The 13,401-nt window shown below is 51.7% G+C and overlaps 1 protein-coding gene across 2 annotated transcripts in view; it reads right to left on the reverse strand.

The window, feature by feature from the left end:
- The window catches only part of ift122 (intraflagellar transport 122 homolog (Chlamydomonas)), a 26,542-nt gene continuing 13,141 nt past the window's right edge, over positions 1–13,401 (reverse strand). The window contains exons 19-29 of one of the 2 annotated variants that reach the window (XM_056592892.1): positions 12,223–12,394; positions 9,753–9,855; positions 7,702–7,842; positions 7,339–7,436; positions 5,845–5,945; positions 3,957–4,122; positions 3,496–3,613; positions 2,835–2,966; positions 2,089–2,168; positions 1,136–1,297; positions 1–730 (exon numbers count right to left, since the gene is read on the reverse strand). In XM_056592892.1, coding sequence (XP_056448867.1) covers positions 644–730; positions 1,136–1,297; positions 2,089–2,168; positions 2,835–2,966; positions 3,496–3,613; positions 3,957–4,122; positions 5,845–5,945; positions 7,339–7,436; positions 7,702–7,842; positions 9,753–9,855; positions 12,223–12,394 — 1,360 coding nt within the window. In that variant the 3' untranslated portion in view covers positions 1–643. Of the gene's footprint in view, positions 731–1,135; positions 1,301–2,088; positions 2,169–2,834; positions 2,967–3,495; positions 3,614–3,956; positions 4,123–5,844; positions 5,946–7,338; positions 7,437–7,701; positions 7,843–9,752; positions 9,856–12,222; positions 12,395–13,401 lie in introns of both variants that reach the window. The other variant, XM_056592884.1, reaches the window with a different exon arrangement.

Genomic DNA, 13,401 nt, shown 5'->3' on the forward strand with positions numbered 1-13,401 from the left:
CAGAACATGTGTTCTTGTTAGTCAAGAGTTGAAGCAGGAGGGTACATAAGCAGCTAACACCTTTAGAAGAAAGATTAGACACACCAAAACCTACTTTAGAAAATACAAAACCTTTATTCAAATGTCTTATTTTTGTTAAAAAATACGGTAACTTTTATACATTCATGTCTAAATATAAAAAAACATTTGGTATAACATCAGTATAAGAAAAAATACTTGAAATGCATGCATTCAAAGTTGCATTTCAGTCTCTGCGGCAGAAACCACCATAAATATATTTAGTTTGATAAATATAGTCTAATTTTCCTCGGTTCAGTTCCCTTCATGGTCCGAGCCAAAGCACACTCCCCTTCAGGTGGTGCATCCGTGGACAGGGCCCAGTAATCTGATTCTCCTAAGCCGATCGAGGTTGGCTGACAAAGCGCATGGGCTCACACTGTGTAATTACCAACACATAGCCACTTTCATTCCAACCTAATGACATTAGATGATCCTCCTACAAACAATAAATAAGATAGCTACGTTTATAAACTAAACGGCAGCACCGTCACACAACACAAGAAAGCAGGGAGACGTCCCGGTGGAAGCTCGGCGGCGAGAGGTAACAGAAGGCAGGACCTACGGACGTCAACTCCGCCTCCGATCAGTTCGGTTCGTCGATGGGTCTCCGGCAGTACGGACAGCAGTTGTGCTGCAGCACCAGGAGCTCATAATCCTCGCTGTGGAACATCTGCAAACATAGCACGGAGCACAAAGCAAACACACACACACACACACACACACACACACACACACAAGGATTTAGCCACACAGGGAAGAGATACGACCCGCCGAAGTCAAAAGCAACCCGAGGTCGTCGAGATGGCAAACACAGATAACTAACCCGGTGTGTTGGAGTGGCAAACAAAGTCTGTTTGTGGTGTGTGTGTGTGTGTGTGTGTGTGTGTGTGTGTGTGTGTGTGTGTGTGTGTGTGTGTGTGTGTGTGTGTGTGTGTGTGTGTGTGTGTGTGTGTGTGTGTGTGTGTGTGTGTGTGTGTGTGTGTGTGCGCGCGCGTGCGTGCGTGCGTGTGTGTGTGTGTGTGTGAGAGAGAGTCTCAGGGGAGGGGGGTGTGTGAGTGAGCAGGGGGCTTCCTACCTTGAAGCAGGTGGGGCACATGGTGATGCTGACGTCGGGCAGCAGGGAGCGGAAGTACTCCCACTGGAGCGGCAGCGGCCAGCGCTTGATCAGGACGTCCCGGCGGCTCATGGAGCGCAGCACCGCCCGGCTCACCCGCACCGGGACGAAGTGGGAGCCCCCCTGCTGTGAGGAAACAAGGGGGCCTCAGCGTGGGACAACAACACACACCAGAGCTGGCCCCGTTACGGAGGCTTTCTGGCGGCTCACGCAGGTGTCCCGAAAACACGTTTGTGTTTATCTGCCGCAAACACAAACTCGGAATTCCACTCGATGCGCTCGGCCGGGTGTTTACGTCCTTGAGCGTTCCCGACGTTCCGTACGAGAAGGGGACGAAGGGCCAAGACTCCGGCCATGTTTGGAGCGCTGAGCTCCCGCCGGCGACGTCAACATAAGACGCTGAGACGAGTGGTTTGGTTTGGTTCAAAAGTTTGTTTTGGCGGCGGGTAAACAAAGCATGTCTGCGGACTTGAGGAGGACACCTGCCTGACTTCTCTGGGAAATCTCCACTGTCCAATACGTTCAAACGTGACCCAGGGGTGTGGTGTATAATGGAGCCACATATGGGGCAGGGCCAGAAATAGACTCAACGCAACTCAACGGCTCGTATGAACACACTGCTGGCGACATGAGACACAGCTAAAAACAATTGTTGTATAAACAACGACGTCATCACTTATGAGTGAAAGTGTAGAACTGATGCTAGCGTTGAACTGAAGCTGGGCGTGGTCTTTGATTTGGACGGAGCGAACGGGCGCCATTAAGACGTTGACACAGCGGTAGACTCATTAGCCTAATTAACCTTGCCCCTCCTGTGAGACCCCAATGGAGAAGAACAATAAGAACAATATCTAACCCTATAGGTACACATCCACCCATATTTGCACCAGGTCTTGGATGTGTCAACTCCTCACCTCAAAGCTCATCTTGGCCGTGAACGGGTCGTCCTCTGGGTCCTCCTCCGTGCCGTTCTCCAGCGTCATCGTCTGGGACTCTGAGTGGAGGGATAAGAGGAACTTAAAGCACTGGTCCACCACACACACACACACACACGCACACAACCATAGGACACTATATGAAAATGCATAAATTATCTTAAAAAGCATGAAGAAAAATTAAAGAGTGCCCTAGGCTGGAGATGTCCTCAGAATAATTAACAGTTCTTTAATGCGCGGGAGGTCCGCCGTGGTGTGGCTGTACGTGTGCGGCGAGCGAGACCCCCGGTGCCCTTGGGAGCGTGGGGGGTAATGCAGGTTAATCCGAGCGCTGGGATGCCGGGCCGCGGCTCTCAGAGGGTTAGTGTCATTAAGAAGAGACAGGAGAGCCTCTCTAACCCTATTAGCTCCCAGGGCTAAGATGACTTAGCTCTGACAGCTTAACCAGCAGCGCACAATCAAGGCCAACACAGACTAAACAATTTCTCAGAACTGTCTCACGGGGGTCTGATGAGGGGGGGATGGGCGAAGGGGTTTACGAGGAGCGGGCTAGGCATAGCTGCCCGGGTGGAGAGACATGGGCATTTAATCACTGCACACGTTCCCACACTACTGTTTTAATCATTTTTGTGTGTTTGTGCGTACATGTGCGTGTGCACGTGTGCGTGCGTGCGTGCGTGCGTGCGTGCGCGCGCGTGTGTGCGTCCGAGCTCATCAAAGGATACCTCCAGCGCTCCGATCCTGCCAGCTCGCCCCGCTCCCCTTCTCGGTGTGCGGGACCTCCAAGTCAATAAGACAAACCGCTTCCTCATCGCCCACGCCCTCCTCCAGGTAGAACTGCACCAGCGGGAGAACCTCTGGGCCCAGACAACAACAACAACAAAGACACGCCACATAAGCACCATCATTACAAGCTCTGTTATCTACCGCCACCTCTGGGGATCCAGGGGGCAGGTTATTGGTATTTGTTTAACTGTTGGATCCTTTTTATTTTTTTTTATCTTTATGGATTTATGATTTTGTTTATGCCCATTAGGGGTTGCTGGAGCTCAGAGAAAAGATAGCTAGTTTGGGCTGACAGGCAGCCAGACAAGGCTGAATTCATTGATTTTATGATGATCTGCAACAGAAAAGATAATCAAAAGAATAGTTTTTCTGGAGCTGTAAGTAGCTAATAGTGTGGAAATGCAGTATTTTGACTAGATAAATAACTACAATGATTGATTGCCCATATTAGAATCAGTACATTTTCTGTCAATCAATTTATTGATCAATTATCATTGTGTGAGCATTAGTATTAAATAAACTAGCATTAAAAGCTGAGTAAATGTCCCGGATACAACGTTCATCACATGGGCATGGTAGGCAGCTCTGTGTTTGACTCACCGTATGAGGAAGAGGAGTAGATGAAGGGCTGTTTGCAGTTGATGCAGATGCTGCCTTGGCTGTTGAGCAGAGGGTTGGTGGTGGAACAGCGGTAGCACATCATGTCCTCAATCAGGTCCTACGCACCAAGACCGGACACAGTGTTTACAGCTGACAAGTTTCCCCCAGCACAGAGCAGCGTCGCATCTGTCTACTATTCAGTCATTTTTATCACACGCTGTTATCCAGATGCGACTTCCAAGGGAAATATTTTGTTTTTATGCCACCATTTTAGCGTATGTTTTATTGCAAAATTCTCCACATTCCTTTTTACCCGCTGGTCACACTTATCGCACAATCCTACCACTTGAATGTTTAGCGGGTGTAACACATACAACAGCTTGACTTGAAGTGAACTCAGATGCATGTCCTTAAGGTCGTGGGAGTCCAACACCGCCAACCCAGCGTTCCCCACCACCCACCTCGCTGTCGTGGAAGGGCTTGGACCTCACGGTAAGGCTGCCCAGCTCGATGGCCTCCTGGAAACGCGAGGGGATGTGCAGCTCCTGCAGCTTCTCATACGAGTACCTGGCCAGCTTGAAGGCGCCAAGCTTCCGACTCTGCTTTGCCAAGGCGTACAGGGTGTTACTGATAGAGGGGGGTTAAGGATAACCTAGTCCACACCAAGTAAGGAGGAAGAGCACGCGCTCCAAAAGGCGTCAGCTCGACGGCTGGATTTACGGGCTCTTCTGTGGAGATTGATGTTGCTTGGCTAATTATATGTAGGTGTTTTCGGTTACGATGCCAGCGGTGACAAATTTCAATCTGCATGCGCTTGCATACCCACAGCGACACTCACGGGACGTCCTCTCATTTCTCTTGTCAAGGAGAGCCAGAACTTAAAGGGGGGTAAAACACTAGAGCGACTTATGCTGAAGCATCGAATACGTCATTCACCACTCCACTCTCTCCCACCGCGTGATTTACAACTGCATGGGCCCCAACGACTCTAAAATAATAGCCTGGCCTTGGAGGTACGGTTGTTTATGGGCTGTTGTGGCATGCCTACACAAGCACATGCCCTGTCTGCCTGTGCAGGCGTCCCGTCTTCCTGAGAGTGAGAGAGAGAGAGAGAGAGGGACACGCTGCTTGTTTCTGTATTTTAAGGAAGCAGACTGCTGGTAGTAGAGCGAGAGAGAGAAAGGAGAAAGACAGAGAAAAAGGAGAAGGAAAGAGGGAGAGAGAAAGAGACAGAGACAGAGTCAGAGAGAGAGAGAGAGATAGTGACAGAGAGACAGAGAGACAGAGAGAGAGAAAGGGGAGTGTGAGAAAGGTGAGGTTTCCAATTTTAGAGAGAGAGGGATTCAGGGAGAAAGAAAAGAGAGAGAGCTGCGCACCAAAAGACAGGTTAATGGGTTGCAGCTGCAGCAGCACTGAGCTGGCGCTCCTCCATCATCCAAAACATGACTCTCTCTCCTCCACGGGGGTGAGTCTGCTATTTCCCCCCCACCACCCATTCTTTCCACACCGCCGGGCCAACGGCTGATAAACGCACATCCATCTATTGTCTTGTTTGTCAAGGTTTTTCTAAGTGGGACTCGGCTGGGTTCTTCCACCAGGGTCCAGCTGATCCCAGTTCACTGTTTTCCACGCGACTCTGAGGAGTTTGGTTGGAGAGGACTCCATCAGTCTCAAGCTGGCTTCCTCTTCAAATGCCCCCATTTCCTTCCTCGTCCTCGCAGAGCCAACCGGCTTCTCCTGCGTGCGTGTGTGTGTGTGTGTGTGTGTGTGTGTGTCATGTGTGTCTAAGTGCGTGTGCTGGGGCTTGCTGGTTCTTTATTTAGAGCTCAGCAGGTCAATATGATTGCAAGTGAATTAAAATTTTACAAAACGGGTCTGTGTGAGACAGACTTGGGTAATCAGAGCTTTTGTTTTGGTTCTGCGTCGACGTGTTTCTTCCTGGCATCTTTTCTCCCCCCCCCCCAGCTCCTTCCTCCACCCTTCATCATCACCACACATTCTCTCGCTCAGCAGCAGCCCCGTTTCCTCCCTGGCGCCGGTTCTTCCCTTGTCTGCCTAACGCCCCCCCTCCCCTCCCCCCCCCTCCCCTCCCTCCACCACCACCACCACCACCACCACTCCCCCCCACATCCTTTTCTCAGTTCCCCCGCTACACCAGTACAGCACCTCCGCAAACAGCCCCCAAATTCTATCTGCTTTGCTTTGTTTGTTATCTTGGGATTTTCCTGGATATATTATCAGGGGGCAAACAGACACAGACACACACAGCACTAAACACAAACAAGATATTGGAATTGGCCCTGCCAAATGTTTTCCACCATGGGACTATTTTCTTGAATGGAAGGATACACTTTGGAGATGCCCAGTGGCACGTCCTTGGTGAGGTTGTTGAGGAGAAACCTGCAGATGTTGAAGAGTGTCTCTGGCATGTGGGAGCTGAACGGCTCGTCCTGGGAAAGGGGCAAACCAATAAAAAGGAATGGAATCATAGAACAGGAAGTCGACAAACAACATGACCCAGAGTCTGTAATCAAAACATTACGTGGGTCTAGCCCTCACAGAGTGTATTGAATGTCTGACAGGCTGCTAAACCCTGTGGCTTGAGCCTTGGGAGAGAGAGACTCTTTCTGCCACTCTCTTTATTTATCTCACTCTCCCTCCCTCTCTCTCACTTTCCCTTTCTCTCTACAATTGGAAACCTCATCTTAAAATAACAGGCCTGCAACCTCCAGCCCTAGAGTGCAGGATCTACCCTTAATCATGGACCTTCGAGTGGGGGGACAGAGGGGTTGGTAGGGGCCAGGTGGGGGTGAAAAGGTGCATTCGTTAGCTCAATCATTAAAGACGTTTCATTTTTTTTCCCGTGCTGATGGTTCTGGTCCAGAGTGCCCGCTGCCAGGGAGAGTTGGGGTGAGACATGGGCGCTTTCCTGCTCTGCTCCCAATCACGACCCTGTCTCTGTATGACACGGGGGTGTGTGCCCAGGGCAGAGAACCTAGAACTGGGCTGGAACAACAAACAGAGGAGGGCTGACACACACACACACACACACACACACACACACACACACACACACACACACACACACACACACACACACACACACACACACACACACACACACACACACACACACACACACACACACACACACAGTGATGCTGGCCAGCGCACCGTGTATGCAGAGGTCATAATCACCCGATGCATACTTTAGCAGGTTAGTGGTATTTTGTGGGAGTTCTTTAGGGGTCGGGGTTGGGTTAGGGGGGCTGGGGTTACAAGGGGGTAATTATGATCCGTCAAGGCGCTGGCCGCCACCATGACAGTGGACAGAGTGGGGGGCTGGTAGGGAAACGTCAACCGTTGTGAATGTGAGGGGGAGGTGGGGCCAGTCGCTGGAGGGCTTCAGGTGGGGGCCTCCATGGAGGCTCTGAAGTAGATTGTGTCTGCATGTGTGTGTGTGTGTGTGTGTGTGTGTGTGTGTGTGTGTGTGTGTGTGTGTGTGTGTGTGTGTGTGTGTGTGTGTGTGTGTGTGTGACACATTGGTGCGTGTGCTGTTTTAATTAGCACAAGCATACCAATAGCATTTGAGTTGCTCCACATGCAGCCAAGAGCCACCATAATGGGAAACTGAATAGCTGTTGTTCTTCCTTTTGTCTCGGTCTCTGATGTCTTGTAGAGTATAATTACCTGTTTGTTTGAGCTGTTTTAATCAAACCCTCAGGCCGATCCACTGCTATGTGTTCACTCTGCTGGCTCACACTGAAAGTCTGCTGCTTCTTTGCGGTTCTGCTCTAACTTGTCACCCGGAGCCCCGCTGGGTCTCTGGGCGGCGGGCCTCACCGTGTAGCGCTGGATGGAGTGGTACACGTGGTACAGCTCCGCCAGGCGCTGGAACACCTCAAACTTCCTCCGCATCTCCACCTCTTGTTCTTCACTGTCTGGCTCACACGCGCACCCACACACACACACACACACACACACACACACACACACACACGCAGACATTTCCATGGACCCACATACACATGCATGCGAGCGCACACACACATGCATTCAAACGTGTGCGCACACATGCACATGCACATATACACACACACACACACACACAAACACACACACACAATTTAATAAACAGATCCGTCCATCACAAGCAAGTGCTGGTCTTCCGTATTGGTTGCTAGTTCCAACAAGCACAGGCCTCACCGCGGGCGATGTCCAGACACTGCATGGACAGCATCCAGTAGTAGTAGCCTGCGTCGTTGAACCTGCTCTCGCCCACTGCATTGTGGGTAAGCTGCTCCAGCACTTTCACAGCCTCATTCTGTCGCCCTGCCTTGTGGAACGCTGCAGAAGGGGACAAACAAGAGGAGGAGGGGGGGGGAAGGGCGCAGATGGTGGTGTGTTGGCAAAAGAGACCCATACTTTGTTACCGCAAACTGTTTGTTTGTGTGTCTGCCCTAGAAAACTTGTGCAGTAGTAGAACAGAAGAGCTTCTCTCCACATTATGCTGTACGTTCAACTAATATGGCGCTCACGCCTCGTTCTAATCACAACGCAAACCCGCGTTCAGATTAACAGTGCAAACACAAACAGATGTGTCTGCACTATAAGGGAGACATTAGCAGGCAAATAACACAAACTACACACACACACACACACACTCATAACACATCATTTCCCACGCAAAGTGCCAGGGGGCAATTTGTACTCTGTATTTAAAAGTAACCGACACAAGTATTCTCTCGCTCGCTATTCATGTGCTGCAATGACAGACACGCCGAGCACTTTTCCCCTGAGTCAGACCGGCAGGCTGCTCATAACTTAACAGACGGCGTGACGGTGAAAGCCCGCCCCGGTCAACGGGGGTGCCTGGACGAAGGTTCCTCCTGCGGCGGTGGCTAATTAGACACAGCTTCAGCCACCCTGCCTACGACCCCGCCCCAGCGGCCTTGGGCGGAGCTCATGATGTACGGCATTAGCCGCAAATATTTATCAGTCCCCTTCACCGGGCGAACGAAAAACACACAGACACACACACCGACACCCACGCACACATACACACCAGCACGCTCCAGCTCGTCTGTGGCTGATTAGTGTCTAGATGGAAACCGAACCTGACCCTGTCCTTGTCTCGACATGAACTGAACAAACATACACATGTTAAGCATGAGAGATCGGCCGCGACGCGCTGCACGTGTCGAGGGCCTGAGCTTCTTTTTTTCTTTCCTTTTTTAAACACCACTTTATCTGAATTCATTTAAACAGTAATCATTTTTATATAGGTCATCCTTAGGATCTCTGGGGGGTTCCCTAGCGTATGCGCCAGCGCGTGCAGGTGGGCCCCTCCCCCGGCCCCCACCCCTCCCCCGTCTCCCAGCCCTCCCCCGCCTCCCGTCCCTCTTAGTGATGAGAACGAACCATAAGTATGTCATGTTAACTCTTCTTAATATACCTAGCTCTCTGCTTTTACTCCTGATGGGGCGCCCTAGTGGCAGCAGCCGTTGGGGAGATATATTAGGGGGTTGCGCGTCAATCCCAATCAACTCTCTGGAAGTCTGTACAGCGCGGGCTGCCTCACTGAAGAACACCCAATCAGCACGCCGCACAGCCATGGTCCTGCGCCGGCAATACAATCAGACCACTTCATCCCCCGCCCCACTCTCAGGCCCGCACGCCAGGCGCGGGGAGATTATGCAGGGTAGGAAATGAGCTCTCCGGGATCATAATTATAAATCTATGAGCTGATTATAACTATGGCTACAGTCGGTAATCATCATCACGGACGCTTGTAGTTGCTGGTTGCGATGGCGTGCGCGGCTGTCGTCCTGGTGAGAGGGTGCGTTGGGCGGCGCCTCGCTCCGCTAGGAGCAGCGAAAGGTCGTGTTTAACAGGACGGGCCGCAGTGTTGGGAAGAGAACAGGAAGTTGTGAAAGATGGCCGAGCGAGCCAGGGCCTCTTATTGTTTCCATATGCGCTGCAGAGCGCCGGACGGGGGGCTGTTATAGACGCAGGCGTGTGTCGGCGCGCGGCGCTCCCGCCAGCCGACGGTGGGGCAAGAGGACAGGACAGGAGGACGGGAGGGGGAGAGGACGGGAGGGGGGGAGGACGGGAGGGGGAGAGGACGGGAGGGGGAGAGGGGGGGAGGGGGGGAGGACGGGAGGGGGAGAGGACGGGAGGGGGAGAGGACGGGAGGCCGGTGCTGGATCCGCTCGGGGGAGGCGTTCTGGCCAACAGCGAGCGAGCGCCACACTCACCCTTCTGCGCCTCTTCAAAGCGGTCGTTCTCCGCCAGCCACTGAGCGTAGGGCACGTAGACCAGGTCCTTCAGCTGCGTGTGTTTCTCTGCCAGGGAGAAGGCCTGAGGCGCCGGGCAGGAAGCGGAGCGGGAGACACGCCGGACAGAAAGGGAAAGACAAATAAGCACTCCGTTAAAGACAAAAATAAGGGTCCCCACGTCAGAGCCACACGCCGTTAAGACACAACAGATGCCGCCGCCGTCAGGAGGAATTTAACAAGCATTGCATGTACGCACGCACGCATAGACGCACGCATACACGCACACACACGCATGCACACACGCACGCACGCATGCACACACGCACGCACGCAAGCATACACGCACGCACGCACGAACGCATACAGGCACGCATACACCCACGCACGCATACACGCACGCATACACGCAGCACTATGTCGTGCGTTATGTCCCGTGGGCTACAGTTGTCCAGGCCCATTAACGCTGGAATAAGCCGTTGCATTGCTAGGACCGTGATACGTGCTATTATCATTATTTGCATTTTTTTGGGGGTTGGTCAACAAATCCCGACATTGTCCTACTGCACAAGCAGGAAACAAGCACAGGTGCGAGAGCTAGGTTGATTTCACACTTAATTAGCTGGGGATTGCAGACGTGTGAATGACAGGACGCGCAGCGCCCTTGGCTTGTCTGTCATGGAGACTGATTAACCTTCATGTCCTCTGGCCAAGCCTCAGTCAGCTCAGCCTGCGCTCAGTAATCACACAAAATGTGGACATAAAGTGTTCCAAGTGCGGCTCGTCTGTCGGTGTGTGTTCAGTCCTCTTAACTCGGTGCCAAGCCATCACAAATGGCATTAATGTGCAGTCAAACTGGAGTTGGACAATCCAGAGAATCCTCTGAAATAGCATCCATATGGTCCACTGTGTAATGAAGTCTGTCATGTATATGTTTCACTCCTTTCACGATTGCCCCCAAAACACACACACACACACACACACACACACACACACACACACACACACACACACACACACACACACACACACACACACACACACACACACACACACACACACACACACACACACACACACACACACACACACACAACCTCGGTCCAGTGAAGGACATTAAACTCAGAGCACTGATTACTCCACCCCTATGCCTCTATGTATTCTCCTGTTCCCCGAATGGATAGGATGGACAGCTCGGCCTCCAGCAGGCCTTTGCCTCTGGATGAGTGACCCAGGCATGCAATCTAGCTATACGTCAGTCGCTGGTACTTGACCGTACGTCCGTTATGGTCTGGGTGATTGTCGGTTATCTGATTACATGTCTGTAACAGACAACACCAGCCAACAAAATATGAATGAATAAAAAGGGGGAAAAAAACTGATTTACAAGTTTGTCTTTTGCCCGGGATGCAAATGTGCTCATCTGCTTCTTAGTGATGCCTTTGACTCGATTAAGGGACTGCCAACCGAATTAAGGAAACACAATATTTTCTGTCTGTGGGGCCGATGGAGCCCTGTGATTGGAGAAGTCAATAGAAAAACGCTTTAACGGCGACGCTCTCCGGTAAATACGAGCATCGTTTTGTGTTTCTCCGTCTCTAATCGTGCTTTTGGGCACGGATTCAGAGAAATCTGAGCATGGCTAATTACCTCGGTTGTCGTGAGCGTCGGGTCGCTTTTTCTGCCTTTTGTGTGAGGACATTATGCAGACCCATTGTCTCATTGTTTGGCTTTAGTCATGGATATTATAGCCAAGTAACACTGTACACACATACACTCACACACTTCTGGAGGGTATATGCTGGGAGTCTGAGTCTGAGCTAAACACTATGGCCGTGCTTCTACATATGGCCAGAGATGCAAAGACGGTCAACATTTTGATTGCTTTATTGGGTGGTCTACATATAGCAGATAAAATCTGTTATGCTCTGTGTGTGTGTGTGTGTGTGTGTGTGTGTGTGTGTGTGTGTGTGTGTGTGTGTGTGTGTGTGTGTGTGTGTGTGTGTGTGTGTGTGTGTGTGTGTGTGTGTGTGTGTGTGTGTGTGTGTGTGTGTGTGTGTGTGTACACCATGTAAATAGCATGAGACTTCAGATGGCAGGATAGTCTAGTGGCGAGTGAGTTTGGCTCCAAGCAGAAAAGGAAAGCGTGTTCGGTCGGCTCTCTTAACTGCAGGCCGGATACCTACTCATCCACGACAAGCGTCTAAAAAAGAAAATTCTGCAACTCCAACAAAACAAAAATAGTCTATAGTAAATAACATTGACTGAGACTAGTAAATAGGACACTCCACATCTGCGCCGCGCTTGGCGCTGAGCGAGAGCCAAGCAGGTGTGTCTCCCAAGTGTGTACATGCATCTGTGTGTGTGTGTGTGTGTGTGTGTGTGTGTGTGTGTGTGTGTGTGTGTGTGTGTGTGTGTGTGTGTGTGTGTGTGTGTGTAAAGTGTGTCAGACCTCGTCCCAGTGGCGCGCGTCCACGTGCAGCTGCACCAGAGCCTGCTGGTCGCCCATCTTGGCGTAGGTCTCCGAGGCGTAGCCGTGGTGCTGCAACTGCTTGAAGTACGCCGCGCACTTGGCCAGCGGCTCCCGCTCAGCCTTGTCCAGCTTACGGGCGATGTCGATCAGCCTGGGGGAGGAGAAGGAGGAGGGGGGGGGGGGGGTTAGGGGAGGGGGGGTGATGGGGGAGGGGGACACACATGGGGAATGAGCTCACTCTCAAAGGAGAGTGTTTTGTGTGTGTGTTTGCGTTTAGAGTGGAAATAAATCATCATGGGGGGGATGTGTGTGTGTGGGAGGGGGGAGGAGGGAGGGTTGCGTTTGGGGGGGGGGGGGGGGACCACTATGACACCTCCAATTTATCAAGTTAACGCTGAAAACACAACGTGTCACTGGCAGCCGGACGGTGACCTCAGCCAGCCCTGATATGGCAGCTGGGGAGGGAGAGGTGGATTATTCCTCTCAGACCCGGTGTTCGGTCCCCACTGTATGACTATGAGAGGAACCAAGCTAGGCTCGAGAGATCCGAGGGGCCCGGGGCCTCAGCGGGGCCTGTGATTGACAGCTAGCAGACATGCTGGGGGCCGTGTGTGTGTGGGGGGGAGGGGGGGGGGGGGTTTGCTCACGTTGGGGAGGATTTGGAGGGGAGGTTGATAAGACTGGTCAGTCTGATAAGTCTCTGTGGCTTTTGGCTGTTAAACACGCTGGACACGGCTGCACACAGCTTTCCCGAGGCTCTTATCTGTTTGGTGTGTGTGTGTGTGTGTGTGTGTGTGTGTGTGTGTGTGTGTGTGTGTGTGTGTGTGTGTGTGTGTGTGTGTGTGTGTGTGTGTGTGTGTGTGTGTGTGTGTGTGTGTGTGTGTGTGTGTGTGTGTGTGTGCGTGCGTGTGTGTGTGTGTGTGCAAAGACAGCTTCATTTGCCGTGTTTGTAGGACATCAATCTCTCCCCTCCCTGTAGTTTACTTTATCACAGGATTCACCCTGTGCTCTATCAGTCTTTATCCTTTAAATGTCAAAGAAGCCAGTAGTAGTTAAAGTAGTAATCAAGGGTATGTTTTATGTGAATGATTTTTATGTACTCGATATTAACCGTGATGTCACTGCACAGAAGCAGGCTGTGGGTATCCATGGCGACGG

This window comes from Gadus chalcogrammus, chromosome 1 (genome assembly GCF_026213295.1).
Source record: "Gadus chalcogrammus isolate NIFS_2021 chromosome 1, NIFS_Gcha_1.0, whole genome shotgun sequence".
Classification (NCBI taxonomy): Eukaryota; Metazoa; Chordata; class Actinopteri; order Gadiformes; family Gadidae; genus Gadus; species Gadus chalcogrammus.